Source organism: Morone saxatilis, unplaced genomic scaffold (genome assembly GCF_004916995.1).
Source record: "Morone saxatilis isolate NCDOM2014 unplaced genomic scaffold, NCSU_SB_2.0 Contig12, whole genome shotgun sequence".
NCBI classification, from domain to species: Eukaryota; Metazoa; Chordata; class Actinopteri; family Moronidae; genus Morone; species Morone saxatilis.
The window spans coordinates 16,768,056-16,783,583 of record NW_023339674.1 but is presented as its reverse complement, the minus strand read 5'-3'; the positions used below and the strand labels follow the sequence as shown (position 1 = coordinate 16,783,583).

Below are 15,528 nucleotides of genomic sequence, written 5' to 3'. Positions count from 1 at the left end.
AGTAATGGCTGATGAAATGGACCAAAGACCTAAAAGCTGCCAATCTTGCTGCTTCTAGATGTCTCCTTTAAGTGGCTCTGGTTGCAGGCTGAACTTGTCACTTTGATCATCTGAAAGGCAGGATCCCTGCTGTGTCAAACATTACTACCTGCAATTCTGTGGAGCCATAAAGACTATGGGCTCCTTGGTCCCTGAAATGGGACATTAAGACAGAATCATCCTAGTTTAGTTGGGGCGATATCAAGGTGTTTTATTTGTTGGCACACAGGCAGGGTCTGAATGTGTTTGGATGGCTTTTAAAGTACCTGATCTTATAGTCTAAGGTTCCTGTAAATGAGGTGTTTGCTGCTCTTATCAATGAGACGTTACATGAGAAGAGCACCTTGCCCTGCCAGGGCTGGTGAATAGCTCTTCTGTATGATTCCACCAGGCTCAGCTTTGGCTAGATGCCCTCTACATCTAACTTCTCAAACTCTTTCATTATATTGTCGCACTTTCTGATGTTAAAACCCGGATCAATATTATTCATAACATTGGGACTATGTTATGACATTTAAAATGTTTTCTTCCACTTACTGATAATACTGATAAGGTTTTATATCACATACAACCAATGGTAAAAAACAGTATTCTTAAATAATGCAGCCTGACACAGTTTTATCCTGTATAGATAAAAGTTGCAAAAGGGTGTATAACTGGGTGTTGATTATAAGTGGGATCTACAGTTAAAATGTTGCAACTTGTCCTGATAGCTGTGACAGCAACAGTTAGTTCGATGTGTTTGTAACACTAATACCTCCTGGATAAGTTCCAAATATTATATTATTTTTGATCATTCACACACTCACAATAGAGACAGAACACTAATACAAATAATATGATTGAGTCCCTCATTAATATGTACATATGTCTTCTTCCTGATGTTTGTTTAATAGGACTATTTTATATTTAGATGTGTCATAACAGAAAAAGAACAGGTGTTACTAAAAACATCAAGAATGGCTCGGTTCTATTCAAGTGTCCCAGGCCATGACAGTGTGACAGTGAGCCAGCACACAAAATACCAGCACCCTGAAACAGAAGCAGCTAAATGGAATTCAGCCATCTTTAATTTTTATTTCTTAAACCTGTGTGTAATGTCTGCTGTGAAAAAGGCCTTTATATAACACATTGAAACACCTCCACATCCAGAAAATGTTTATATAGTGATGACAAATATCATGTTATCTTAGACTTCACATTATTATTATATTATTATGTGAAGTTATTTTTCCATTTATCAGTAAGAGTATAGATTAATTCATATTTATTAAATGTAAATGCTTTGTGTTAGCCAAAATTTATTCTCATCTAACTGTCCCTTAACTGCCGGGTAGTTGGCCATAACAGCAAAAATTAAGAGTCTCACATTTATGTTACAGTCTGACAGATTACATCTCATCAAGTTTACAAAAGCGACATATATGTGTTTTAGGCTAATACTGTGTATTGTTTCAACAAAATAAGATTAGGATTTAACAGAGTTAGATAGTAACAATTTTTCTTTTGACTATACATTTTTTAAATGTATTCTGCTACAATTGGCAGCAGATATGAAATATTCTTTTGAACTATATCACTCATGCTTTTATCATCCGTGATGTTTTTAAGTACTACAGTATATAAATAACATTTAAATTGATTTTATTATGTATAATATAATACACATGACTGCCAAATTAGAACTGGTAAATGTATTTAATGGGCCAATTTGAAGGCTGACTTTGTGCATGTGTGTGTGTCTATTTGTCATTGCTTCTGTCTCAGATCCTGAGGGATTTATGAACAATGTCAAGTTCCCTCTGAAGACCTGAGTCTCTTCACTGCCTCTTAAAGCTCAATGCTCCCTGACTGAGTGGCACAGCGAGAGCCACACACTCTCTCTCTATGTGCCACAGATAATGCTAAGAACAACCTCTCAATTCCAGCTCTCCTCCTTGCCTAATGTGCCCTCCTTCCTCTTCCGCACGTACACGGCCATTTCCATTCAATGAGACAACAGTGCAAACGTGGGTGATTGTAATGGAAAACACTGACATTGTCCCTAATGGTTTCCCATCCCAGGAGAGTTTTAAAACATATGTAAATTTATGTAAACCCAACAGAAACACATATTTACAATAGCACAGGGTAATCACAATATGACGACATGGTGCGCTGGCCTTGTAGATGGAGGCGCCATGTGTCATTAGTCTCCTTTATCTCTTTTCTGTTTCCTGTTATGGCATCGGTGCAACAATCACTCACAATAATAATGAAAATGATCTGCGCTCATCTGTGGCACAGTGATGGAGAGGGAGAGGTGGAGGATGAAGAAGAAGGTAAAAAGAGGGGTTTTTGTGCCTTCACCTCTGCTGGATGCCTTGAAGGTGCACCATACTTTATAAACTCAGTTCATTAAATATTCCCCATCAAAACGGGTTTACTGTACAGGTTTTAAAAGCTGTAGATATCAAATCAATAATGGCAAGTCACAAAATGTATCAGAGGATCACGTTTCTGATGACTTGTGCCATCTCCAACATCTGGAAACCAATTTCAACATCTCTATCGTAGAAACACAAAACAGCAGTAGCTCCTCTATTAGAAATCAGTTACTTTATTTCATTCTTAGTTCCTATATCACAGAAAGATGTCAGTGCTTGTAAAGAGAGAAACAACATTAGTTTCCATATTCATTTTAAATATTAATTTTCAACATTTTCACAATGTAACTCGCAGTACCTCTTTGCTTAATGGTGACACGAATTCAATTTCTTCCAAAGCATGTGTCCCTCTTCATGCTATATTGCGTGAAATATTAAAGAATACCAGGCAAGGCCGAACAAAAACTTTGCTCATTTCACACCTACAACAGGATGCTGAATTTCGCAAAAAGAAAAAAACCCAACAGAAAACATGTCAATATCAATTAGACAAGATTTTAAAGCAACATTTTAAATTTTAAATGTAATAGTACAGTACAAATAAAATGTTAAAATATTGAGGTTTGTTGGTGACGGACGTACAAAAAAGGTCTGAACCTTTTCGACGAGTAAACATGAATATATCTTTTAACAGTTTTATAGTCAACATTCATTAAATCTTTATTATGGCCAAAAAAAAGCCAAAGAGCAAAAGATACCTGAGTACAGAGCAGAAGAGTAAAACTAAAAACTGAATTTGTTGAAAGGATATTACTATATTATTTCCATTTTCAAACAATCAACTAATGTACCTTTTCTAAAGGAATGTTAATTGTGTTACCTTTTAGTCATATTTAATTTTTTTTATGTGTTTTACAAGTTTTGTGTTTGAATGATTTGAATGATTTCTGAGACTAGCTTATTATTTGTATTTCTCATTTCTCACAGGATGTATTTAAGTCACAATTAATTTGAAGTCCCTGCAGGTAGCCCCACCTGTGGTCTCCAGGCCTCACTTTCTGCTCTGTTTGATTAGTTGTTCCACCTCCTTCATGAAGCGCAAGCAGAGCTCATCCTGCCACGGCAGGGCGACACACTGCACCGCTACGGGCAGTCCCTCGCCACCAGACACAGCCTGAACACAAACACAGCACCCAGTCGGTCAACAGTCTGCAACCAGAAACACCACAGTCTTCTGCCTCCACCTACTGACCAACTGTGGAACTACTTTTGGTTTAGGGACAGAGTAATGGGTAGTATCATGGATGGATTACTGAAAGGGTTCCTCCTCTAAACCCTCTTCTGCATGCACATGTACACGAAGTTAAACTGAAACAATTGATAATTGATGAATTGTTAGTCATACAAACTAGTTCCAACTTCTTGTATGTTTGGGTTTGAAGCTTTTATCGATATATGTTGTAATAATACACAGAAAAGGTTTTGGGGTGTTGTTTGAGCAAGACTAAACCAGCAATCTAAAGATGCCAGCTTAGACTAAGAAGAAATTGTGATTGGCATTTTGTTTACTATCGTCTGATATTTGGCCTAAAAAAAGTAGATTGAAAGCTGATTAATTAATAATAGAAATAATTGTTCGTTGCAGATCTGCTTAAAAGAAATACAAAGTCAATATAAAGAACAAATTGTCTCTTTGAAAAAATTTGAATCTTCACAAAGTAACTGTATTATATCATTTGGTATCTGTCAGCTCTCACATGGTTCTTACCTGTTTGAAGGACTTGTCCATCAGGTCCTGATAAACACCCTTATAGTGCTTGAGTTCCTCCTCATCCTCTGCCGTCACCGTGGAAACAGGAACAACCCCGGCGGGAAAGTTGAGGAGATTGTAGAGCATTGTGTAAGTGAGAACATCTGGAAGGACAGAAAACAGGTTGTTTTACTGTGGTACACTGGGTTTTATAGTAAATATTAGTGAGTACAATAACGTACAGTACTGTAATAAAAATGGACATTATTATATCTCTAATCATTCACAATGCCCTTTCAGATATCACAAACACTGTAACTGTTCAGGGTACCGTACGGGTATTTTTGCCGCAGTATAAGAAGTTGTAGGCGGGTCCGATAACAGGGCACAGCAGCACGTCTATGTCGCATCTTCTCCAGTGTGCTATCGTTTCAGAAATGTAGTCCTAAATGAAAACACAAGAGATTTTAGTTTCACCTGTATGCATTCATACATACACAAGCATCATTATCTGGGAGCTAACAGTACCTCAACAGCAGCATGCTGTTTCCACAGATTTGGAATAGATCTAAAAACAAAGGACAGAACAAATAAGTACAGTATGTTTCTACATTTTGTCGATTGCAATGTGTGAGTCACAAAATTTCAAGCACAACCTGTCAGTGTTAAAATTACTTTCTCACCCAACTCCACAGATAGAATTGAAGACCGCAGAAGCACGAGGGGACTGCAAAACACAAGCACAACATAAAACAAACTTTAAGTATTAAATCACACAGTGCCTGTTTCTTCAAGGCAAATCGCTGAGGAAGAAATGTGTCTTTAGTCTGTATTTATCCATGTCTGTCACAGAAGGAGGCAACTCACCAGGGACTTGAGGAGGAAGGAGAGGGCTTTCTTCAACCACTTGGGAAAATAGTAAGGGAGAACCTGTGATCTGAGACAGGGGTCCAAAGGGCCCCCCACCCTAAAACAGAACAATAAGGGCTCTGTGAGGAAAACTAATCATATAACACGGATATTTATGTTTGTTTACTGCATGTTTGTTTATTGCAACAACTAACTGTAAGACGTATATCAGATAACAACTTTCACTAATTTTCTCGTATTGCTTAATTTCAACCAATACAGGCTTGGAAAGCTTTCAGTATCTTACTGACGCCCACAAAATAGGCTCTCAATGGCTGATCACTTTCACATATTTTGGGACTGCCAGTAATCCAATCCTGTCTGCTAGAGTAGAGATAGTAACAGAATAAAAGTCAATAATGAGTTTTGAGATGAACTATAGCCTCTGCACCATATCTAGGAAATATTCCAACTGAATTTAACACTCACAGCAAGACAGCAATAACTAAGAAATGGTTAGATAAGGACCCACCAACCAATGGAGAGAAATGTATGAGATGAAGAAAATGGTCTTTCTCTAAGGCTTTGTGTCAATACATTCCATAAGTATTGGTCCAAATTGTGGATACACGTGAATATAGATATTTTATAGAAAAAAGGAAATGTGAAATGTTTAAATTATTTCCCCCTTCTCTTCAGTCTCCTTCCTCTTGGTTGTGGTCTACTAGTACTACCATATGTATAATTCCTTCATAATCTTATTATTGTGATGTATTTGTTCAGTGGTTTTATACTGGGTTTGTATCTGTACTTGGTATCTGTTATATGGGTGTCATAAGACAGCAGTCATTTTAATTCCCTCAGAGCATACTGTCAATCCTGACTTGATTCTGTGTTGGCGTTCTCTTTATACGCCTCTCTCTTTCTGGGACTATGGGAGTAATGACAAGTAAGACAAAGATAACTGCTGTACTAATAACATTTGAAATGTGTTGTTTTAAAAAGTTTAGTTCTAAAAATCAGACACTTCAATTCTCCAACACGTCAGTTACATGCAATTATCTAACTAATGAGGCTAATAACAATGACTGCACAGATTAAATAACTTAAAAGGAAACTCACAGTTTTTGAAGCAGGGTGGTAGCTCCGTCTGCTAAGACTCCCTTTATCATCAGTTCACTGACAGCGTGACTGATGTTCAGAGGACTGTAGGGCACCAACTACCGGCACAAAAGACATAAAAAAGAGACTGCATTAAAAACATTTAGCTCATATCACATATTTTATGTGGCCGTAGACTGTGCCTGTGAGTGGTGTGGTCTTACAGTGTGCCCTGCTTGCTCTAAGAGGGCTTTGACCTCTCTGATCCCTCGGGCCATGCTTGGAGACGGCTGCACGTAGCCATCGTTTTCCAAGTAACCGATCCTCAGAGGTCTGGAGCTCTGGTATATCTGGGGACAAGACATTTTAATTGTCAGGTTTGTAGGGAGACATTTGAGAGGAAACGCATATAAACAGATTCACTTTTAGTACACAACTAGAAGATTGAGTCTTTTTATATATTAAGGCTTTCATTTTGTTTACTTTATTTACTTCAAATCAGAGAGCCAGACCTCAGATTTCCTCAGTCATGATGACAAAAAAATGTGTGTACACATTCTTAGCCAATGAAGCTAATTCTGATAAATCAATACAAACATTCATAATAATGTGCCTTTATGTTTCCCCTATGCATTTTACTGTATATAGGTGAACTCAACTCATTACCACCACATTCTCCCAGAGAGATTTATGGTGCAAACAACAGGCACCTCAAAGGAGTTTTTATCATGTTCTCTGAAAACTGGTTGAGGAGTTGTTCCAGATTTATGATTTCAGTGTCATCACTGTGCATCCATAAAGAGATGTGTGCTGAGATCTGTGTTAGACTTAGCTTAGCACGAGAGGCTAAGGCTTTCCACAGGAATTTGTCTTCAGGAATTTGTTCTTATTCAGCCACAAAAGTATCAATGAGGTTTTTTACTGAAGCTGCATGATAGGTTACAGTTTATCTTTAGTGTTTGTATACTGAGGTTGAGTTCAAAAGTTTACTGAGGCCTGTAAAATTACTTCACACCAAACTTGATTTCTTTATTGACCAGGCTTTGTGCACAGTGATGTTGAAACAGGAAAGGGTATTCCCCAAATTGTTGCCGCAATGTTTGAAGCACAATATTCATCAAACTGGCATCATGTTATCAAAAATATATAGATCTCTGGATAAGCAATGTCTGGCTGTGTGGGTCACTGATCCGGCTGCCCAATTAACCGTAATTTATCAAGGTATCATGAACGCTCACCTGCAGGCAAGGTCATAAAATAATTATTAGAAATGACACAAAGACTTGTTAAATATGAAAGTAATGCATACACACTTGTACTGTAAACCAAACACACGTCAAATCGCATTGATATCTGCCCAATCTTTGGTTTGCTATCCCTCAAAAATGAGCACACTAGCATACTATATTCACTAATATCAGTTTTATATTTTGGTTTCTGGACACACCTGCGTATTAAAAGGTAAGGGTGGAACAGTGGGGTCCAAGGAAAACATGTGGTCGCAGAGCAGAGCCTGCATACACAGAGCCAGACTGTCCACATCCCTCGCCATGGGTCCGGATGATGACAGCACTAATTTAAAAAGAAACATAACAAAAAGTTCTGAGATTTTTTTTAGACGACACACGTAGAGCTGTATGTTGGCAACGATGACACTGCTTAACTATAACTTACCAGATTTTTGCCCTCGATAAATGGGGCGTATACCCTGTGAACTGACAAAAACACAAAGAAATCAAAACAAAACAAAGAAGCGAAGAAGTGTGGTGTGATGGGAAGTGTCATGAGTGTACAATGACTATCCATAAAACTGACTGACACGGAGACACTCACCTTAGCCGGCCTGCTGTTGGCTTAAAGCCAGCGATGCCACAAAATGAGGCAGGAATACGGATACTACCCCCTATATCGCTGCCTAAACCAAGCACGGAGCCCCCTCCCCCGATGAGAGACCCCTCGCCACCGGAAGAACCTCCGCAGGTCTTCTGGAGGTTGTGGGGGTTCACGGTCTGCCCATAGATGGGGTTAGAACAGTCATAACTAGAGATGAGGCAATAGAAGAAAACGCAGATAAGCAACGAGCCTAACGGTCTTTGCATGTATAAAAATCACATATTACCTTTGTGCTGGACAAATATAATTGCATGAGTGCACTGTTATTGTATGGTGTGTGACAACAGTGCCACAGCTTAACTTCCTGATAATTTTACTGAGAAATTAGTTACTTCAAAAGGCCTTGGGGCAGGTTGGTTTTCACAAAGGGAATAGCTCCCTGTCTCTTCAGAACTTCAACAAGCACGCTGTCCTTCTCGAGAGGCTGGTCCAAATTAATGATCACACCACAAGAAGAGTCGTGATTCTTGAGTTATAGAATGAAAACAGGCAAAGAGAGCAGTGTTAGACAAGAGCACATCAAAGACATAAGTCTGAGCTATATTAAGAATGCCATAATAGTATTATAAGTGCTTACTTAAATCTGGAAACTTTGTCAGTGTAACTGCCATTCTGTAAGGATGCAGTTAATACAAAATACCTTGTATGCAATGTTTTCTTTAATGCTGACTGGAACTCCGTACAAGAGACCTTCCTTTTTGGAGCCAACAGTTTTCAACTGGTCAAAACTCTCCAACAAGATCCCAGTGCAGCAGTTCAGCTGTTTGTTTACATCCAGAGTCTGTGGAAAAAGTAAAAACCATTTGGTATAAAATGCACAAGGAAACTACTAACTAGTACTAGTTAAATATTTATTTAGTGACAGTGCATGAAACGCCTCAAACAAATTATTGTGTTTTGTACTATTCTAGGGTACATGCAGATCATTTCTTGCAATGAATAACTTGATGATTATAACTTTACATTGGAACACTGAGATCTTTGAAAGAAGAGAGATAGGTCAGTGACTGTTCAAATTGATCATCTATTTGTATAATGTGGTTCTATGTGTCCATGTGTGTGTGTGTGTGTGTGTAATATGTGAGCTGTGTTATCTTGGGTACTGAACCTTTTCCATGTAAGAGTAGAACACATCCTCCGGGCTCAGCAAGCCTTCCTTCAGTTGCTTTGTCAACTCAGACAAGGACAGTGTCACAATGTGAGCAGAGTCGGTCATTGGATGCTAGAAGACACACACACACACACACACATTATGGCATAGCAATCTCTTTTCTAAGGGCTAAAGTAGCAACAGATGTATAATAGTTTTTCCTATATCTCTAAATATATATGTGTTAAAGGCAGCTGGTGGTCAGTAGATCAATGTACAAGGTACACTGAAGTTGTTTTTCAACACATCATCAGTATGTATTTTAATGTTTGTTTAATAAAGTGGTTTTCAGATTGTTGTTTCCCTGCAGAGCATCAATGGTCCATTAGCTGCTCTGCTGTGGGACTATTTTGGTTGGTTTATTCTTCTGTTTAGTCTGCCATGAACAGTGAGCTGCTAGTAGGCAAAAGAATATGAGGCATACTACTTATCTTTTCTTTTCTAGTATTTTTCTTTTTCATTGTTTGTTTTGTGTATTTGCTTCTCCAGCTTAATGATTCACTTTACTCAGGTCATCCACAGTCAGGCAGTCAGGGCAGTCTTAAGGTGTGACATTAATGCTGCAGTTTATAAAAATTACTTTTTTTTTCATATTTGTTTAAACTGTTCCTCCTGACAGTAGTATATTAGACATTTTCTCTGACTCTTCCTAGTGCTCATAATGGTATTTGCAAGATTCTACCATGGCTGCAATAAAATCTCTTTAATCTTTAGCTCCTTGCTTGTCATTCCTTATGCTAGTGACTAGTAGTGGGTGTAACATCAGAAAATGTCTGGATGGTTCAGAGCGTCACGAAATATACACACATCACCCCAAATTTGCACCCAAAGACAGATGGAGAATGATTTTCCATCAGGTAGTTAATAATGAAAATTAAAAATAAAGATACTGATTTGCTGAAACTGTTTATATTAATATAACCTATTGGACCATGCTATCTTATCAATAATTCTAATGTATCTCACCTCATACACATGCTACATAGTTCAGTAATTAATGTTGCACAACAGCTTTTGAACTGTAATCTTGTAACTGCAGGGATACAGCAGAGGAACCGGTTACCACATACTGCTACTTGCTCATTTGCATTGTGTATACTGTGTATATTTGTATTGTTAATGGTGTGCTGTGTTGTGTGCATTGTCTGTACCTGTGCTGTACTTTGGAAGACGCCAAAGACAAGTTTCCAGTGCGGAATCTCCAATCTAATCTAATCTAATCTGTATTGCACAGTATTGATCTAGCTGCATCACCTATTTGTATTCAAAGCAGCATTGATCGGTGCCCTTTCTGCTATTACAGGTCAAAATGTGTGAAAACGACTGATAGAAGCGTGTTGGCACCAAACAATGGTAGCAATTCATTCCTCTAACTTACAAACCTCGCATACATTTGCCTGAATTACAAACCAAACCAAGGAAGTGCGTTCTAACTTTCCCTCCATGCTTCTCACCGACTCCTTGTACTGGAGGACAGCCTGCTCAGCCCGCTGCAGGCTCTCGGTCCTCCGGGTCCTGGCTCTCCGGATCTTGTCCTTCGCCTCTTGGTGGCTGCTGACCTTCCGCACCAGCACCACCAGAGCTCCCACACCGCAGGCTGCACCCGTCAGCAGCGCCGCGGTCCGGTTGTCAAGCTCCACTCCCTGAAGAAACTGTTTCACACTGTCCATGGTTCCCCCCCCAGTTTCTCTTCAGCGCAAGGATAAACGTCGGCTAGCTCAGGCTAACAACAGACTGTTGTCGGGAAACGAGTGGGACTAGTTGGTGAGTCTGTCAGAGGTTTTAAGTAAAGAGCCAGTCGCCTTTGTTTGGTTACATATTCATGGTGGAGCTGGTTCAACTCGAGCAACACTTGGAGCCTGTTCGCTCACAGTCACACCGCCTGACAACGGAATAGCTCACTGTAGCAGAGCAATGAGAGCAATACACATGTGCCAGGTAGAGGGCGCCAGAGCTACCAAATAAAAAAAGTAATTTATCTTGTAAAAATATACACGTTATTTATTTAAGTCCACAATCCAGTGGTGAGAGACCAGTCTATGGAGGATTTGGTGTGAGTAGTTTTACAGACCAAATTAAAGGACTGCTGATTCATTTCATCATCAGCTCACAGTAAAGTTTCATGAGAAGGTCAGGCTACGAAGTCTATCTAACCAGATCCATAAGTAGGCAGTTTTTTGCCAACAGATAGCAACACTTGGATCAACTGTGTCCTTTGTTTTCCTCCTGTGTTTATTAGTGAAGCCTTCTCCAGAGGAAGGCTGTAATTTCTGTGACAAACCCTCAGGCAGGACTTGAGCACTTTCCTTAAAAAGCCTCCCTTCTTGTTTCAATAATCACTTGCATTACATCTACAAAAAAAAAGATTTACCCCCACAAAATGTTATAATTGAACTCTCTACAGCAGTGATTCTCAAAAGCCAAATCTCAAGGCACACCTGTATTCATATGTGCAAAAAAAAACACCCTCTACAACACCTGCTATCACTCTGTAAACATGTATTTTTACTTGCTAATGCCAAATAAAATTATCATTATTATTATTAAAAACTATCACTTGTGAAATATTTAATAACATAAAATCTCACACGTCCCAAAATTAAAATTGAGGTAATGGAACAACAAAGTACTGAAATAGTAAGTTAAAAAATCATTCATAACTTATATAACTCATAACAATAATAATGTGCATCCATGGGCTTTTTCTGCCTTCTGGATAGTGACAGCTTGAAAATAAGACAAGAAACTGGGGAGAGGGAATAACATGTACAAAGGACCACAGGTTGGACTCGGGCCACTGTGGTAACGACTGAGTACTGTGGTGGCTATTTGTTAAATAAAGCATACAAAGTATCATCCATGAATGGTCTCAACGCAACCGTCACACACTCTCATATGTGAAAGTCCGAAAGAGCCCTGATTGGAAGAAGCAGTATGGTTTTATCTCCGTTGTGTTACTCTAACACAGTTACACATTCTGTTCTAGGACAGTAAACTGACAGACAGTGATGATGATCATGTCCTTGGCTTTTTAGTGAAGTCTCCACATCCTGCTGTAGTTAGAAAACAGGGCTAAAGGTTATATGCATATAACAGCCTGTTCAACAGTTGTGTATGGTTTTACAANNTCTTAAAAATTGCCATTACAGTACAGGGGACACGCGCTCTACCAGATGAACTACTGCGAGCCCTCGTTCATAACCTTTTGTATAGTTGTATATTGCTGGTTGTCACTGTGTGGGAACCACTGCTCTACAGGCATCAAAGGTTTAACTTCATAAGAATCATTTACAAACTTTTATTGGATTTATAATCATACAATAAACTTGTGACACAAGGGAAGGTTTTCAAGCCACCCACTTTAATGAAATGTTGACTCAGACTACCTTGTTAAATACTGTTTTTTCTTCACATAAGCAGATACAGTATAGTATACATTTAAAGTTACAACACACAGCAGATCCACATATGGATGTATTTAAAACAATGTTCTCCTCATAACACAATATTTCAAGAATGTCATCAGCCAGCAGTGCAACAACCAGGGAGGACTTCATTTGACCGAATGGAACAGTTTGTGTGCCACCTAGAGAGAATATAAGAGGAAATTTGTTAATGCACACATCCTTCATACAGTGCACGGGAAGGTAAACTAAAGAGCCCCAAATTGTTTTGCAAAGAAAAACCTTTTGATGTCACTTAAATGCAGAGTGGAACTCTGCGAGGGGTCTCTCACATCAAAACAATAACAAGAGACGTAGTTTAATGACATCATGAAGTAGCTAGGGATCATGGGATTTGTTATCTTCATTATTAAACAAACACAACTGCTGATAAACATCTATCTAACGAAACTCAGGCAGAACTTGTTCACCGACAAGGGAATATATTAAAGTTTGTATGTTACACGTCACGTTCACTGACTTCCTTCCTCACTCTGACGTTTTTTTACGCTTTAAGACGACGAAATAAAGCATCTGAGCACATCCATTTTGAACGTCTTGAGGCGTTTACAACTGGGTACTACCCAACTGAGGAGAAGCCCTACATGCATCATTTGCAAGAGACAAAACAACTACCCACTCAACCTACCATGTATTAATTGAGGTTAAGATTGAGTTGGGCTTATAAAATAATATTGACTTAAGGTGACATTATTAACATCTGCACTTTTGTAGGTTACTGGTTACTTATAAATATAAATATACAATATGATACTTGACATATTAATTTAATGTGTATGTGTGTGTGTGTGTGTGTGTGTGTGTGTGTGTTCGCTTTAGTGCCCAGTAGATGGCAGTATTGGAGCACAAATGGCAACCTGTTGAATTTTAAGTAGATTTAGTGAAGAAGAGGAAGAATCTGGTGTTCTGCAAGGCATTGATTTAAACACAAACTGATTAAGACCCTTTCATTTGATCTACATCTTTTCATTTCTTAAAGTAAAGCTTGTGTTAACAGTGTATTTGCTGTCATCTAAACACATAACATTTTGGTGTATTAATGCAGACACTGAACAAGACACATTGGGCCAATCCGTACTGTAAGGATATACTGACAATTAAAAGGGATAGTAGAAATGGATGAAGTAGCTTGTATTTCAATCAAATAAAACCTTATGGTGACTAGAGAAAAATGTGCTTGCTGCTGTACCGGTATGAAAGGTCAGCTGTGAGGAGTGAAGCCTTACTTGTAAATGTTTTGTGAAACTTTTTGTCATTTAATGGATACAAGAACACAGTGTACCCTGAAATCTGTGAATGTCCATCCTGATAACATAAATCATTATCAACCTTGGTGTATTTTTAATCTATGGGCTCGGTACAACTGGCAACTGTCACACTTACACAGTGGTCCCGAGCATGCAAGAAGTCAAACAGCTCCTCGGTACAATCCTCGGCCGTCGAAGACCGAGAGCCAACTCTGGTCTCGCACTGCTCCAGAATCTCCCGAGTGTGAACACAGTGCTCCGCCTCTTCACACTTCTGTCGCATGGCGTCGATTGGATCCTGAAACAGAACATATACAATGATTGAGTGGGTGAGTGTCCTTCAACAGGAGACACATTCAGTAGGTGATCGGTACTACATTCAGTTGCCCCATCAGTACCAACCAGAGTAAACCCAATATTGGAAAAATCTAAACACAAGCACCAAAAACTACAGCGTCCAAAGTGACCACGAGGAAACTGGGACCCTAAACTCTAACCTTTTCTTCCAGGTTTAATATTTGAAACGTCTGAGAGGTTTGCAATCAGTGGAAATGGGGGTACAATGACATGTTTGATTCCTTTACACTGAAGGGGACAAAATATCTCTCATGTATTTAAAACATAAGGTTCCTGAGGGGGGAGGGTGGTGGTAATGGAGAAGGCCTCAAATGACCCCATGTCTGGTTATTGTCGGTCATGTAGTGGGGAAGATAGGAGGTCTCAATATTGCTCCACAGCTTATACACATTTGTCCTAACACACCCTTATGTTTGTCATGTTTTATAGTTTATTATTGTTGTTTTTTCTTCAAAACTAATATTCCTCTCCTCGCCTGACAACACATATATATATATATATATATATATATCGTGAACAAACGTGTATTCTCTCAGTCACAAAGAGGCACAGTGAACATATTTTTGAATTCTGAAAAGTGTGTCTTCAATGCACATACCACCATATCTTCCTCTTCCTCCTCCTCCTCTTCCTCCTGAAACAAGACATTCACGACCAAATCAATGACATCATTCACTTGCAGACAGTCGTTACCGGTCGCAACGTAAATAAATAACACAATCAGCCTGCAAACGTTACCAACGACGCAGTAGTCTGTACCTTTGACGCTACACCGTGAATTAGCTCCAACATGTTTATGGACGTATAACGTTGGCTAATGCTAACGTGGAGCTAGGTGAGGATTTGAGCTTAGTTAGCCGCGTTTTGTTAACTTGCTAGCGACTGTAAGCGGACGTCTCCGTCATAGCAGGGTTGTGTTAAATGTGTAAAAGCTACTAACATCATCGGGCTCTCCGTTCATGATCATCTTCTCCTCGAAAACCATGATTTTGGAGCTGTTGTCCTCAAACGAGCGGCTGTCAGACTGTTGGAGGACACAGCAGGTCACAATCAGCGACAAGCGACAAGCGACCGCACTGTATCCGGTCGTCAGACTTTCACAATAAACCTCCCGTTCGCCAAACGTCACCACCTCAGATGTAACCACTTGATGCAATCTTCAAAATGCAAAAAAGGCTACAGGTTTTGATAATATTAGCTAGATAAACACATATCCTACTATTTACCCTTTTACTTATCCAGTAGTAGCAGTTTTTCACACAAAGATTGTTGGTGTTTACGCGACAAATGTCCCCCTGGCCATCAGACTGTA

The 15,528-nt window shown here is 39.1% G+C and overlaps 2 protein-coding genes across 2 annotated transcripts; both read right to left on the bottom strand.

Annotated features, from left to right (window-relative positions):
• Positions 1 to 2,622: 2,622 nt before the first annotated feature.
• Positions 2,623 to 11,041, bottom strand: LOC118321896 (vitamin D3 hydroxylase-associated protein). Its single transcript, XM_035653450.1, has 15 exons — positions 10,603 to 11,041; positions 9,107 to 9,220; positions 8,639 to 8,779; positions 8,331 to 8,464; positions 7,939 to 8,145; positions 7,780 to 7,820; positions 7,553 to 7,677; positions 6,330 to 6,455; positions 6,127 to 6,224; positions 5,023 to 5,122; positions 4,839 to 4,882; positions 4,684 to 4,723; positions 4,492 to 4,600; positions 4,174 to 4,319; positions 2,623 to 3,579 (listed from the first exon to the last, which is right to left on the bottom strand). Exons 1-15 carry the CDS (start codon positions 10,816 to 10,818, stop codon positions 3,457 to 3,459), a joined length of 1,764 nt encoding a protein of 587 aa, XP_035509343.1. The 5' UTR covers positions 10,819 to 11,041; the 3' UTR covers positions 2,623 to 3,456.
• A 1,446-nt stretch (positions 11,042 to 12,487) lies between these two features.
• LOC118321897 (cytochrome b-c1 complex subunit 6, mitochondrial) lies at positions 12,488 to 15,299 on the bottom strand. Its single transcript, XM_035653451.1, has 4 exons — positions 15,157 to 15,299; positions 14,815 to 14,850; positions 13,996 to 14,157; positions 12,488 to 12,734 (listed from the first exon to the last, which is right to left on the bottom strand). The coding sequence occupies exons 1-4, from the start codon at positions 15,199 to 15,201 to the stop codon at positions 12,702 to 12,704; spliced, it is 276 nt and encodes a 91-aa protein (XP_035509344.1). The 5' UTR covers positions 15,202 to 15,299; the 3' UTR covers positions 12,488 to 12,701.
• Positions 15,300 to 15,528: the final 229 nt, after the last annotated feature.

What these genes read in the sequence shown, in the direction of transcription:
- LOC118321896 (XM_035653450.1), bottom strand. Translation starts at nt 10,818, where the DNA reads ATGGACAGTGTGAAACAGTTTCTTCAGGGAGTGGAGCTTGACAACCGG. An exon ending in ACCACCCTGCTTCAAAAACT is followed by an intron (nt 5,123 to 6,126) that starts GTGAGTTTCCTT and finishes GTTCTGTTTTAG; the next exon opens with GGTGGGGGGCCCTTTGGACC. An exon ending in ATACTGCGGCAAAAATACCC is followed by an intron (nt 4,320 to 4,491) that starts GTACGGTACCCT and finishes CTGTCCTTCCAG; the next exon opens with ATGTTCTCACTTACACAATG.
- LOC118321897 (XM_035653451.1), bottom strand. Translation starts at nt 15,201, where the DNA reads ATGGTTTTCGAGGAGAAGATGATCATGAACGGAGAGCCCGATGAT. An exon ending in TGAACGGAGAGCCCGATGAT is followed by an intron (nt 14,851 to 15,156) that starts GTTAGTAGCTTT and finishes GTCTTGTTTCAG; the next exon opens with GAGGAAGAGGAGGAGGAGGA. An exon ending in AGGAAGAGGAAGATATGGTG is followed by an intron (nt 14,158 to 14,814) that starts GTATGTGCATTG and finishes GTTCTGTTTCAG; the next exon opens with GATCCAATCGACGCCATGCG.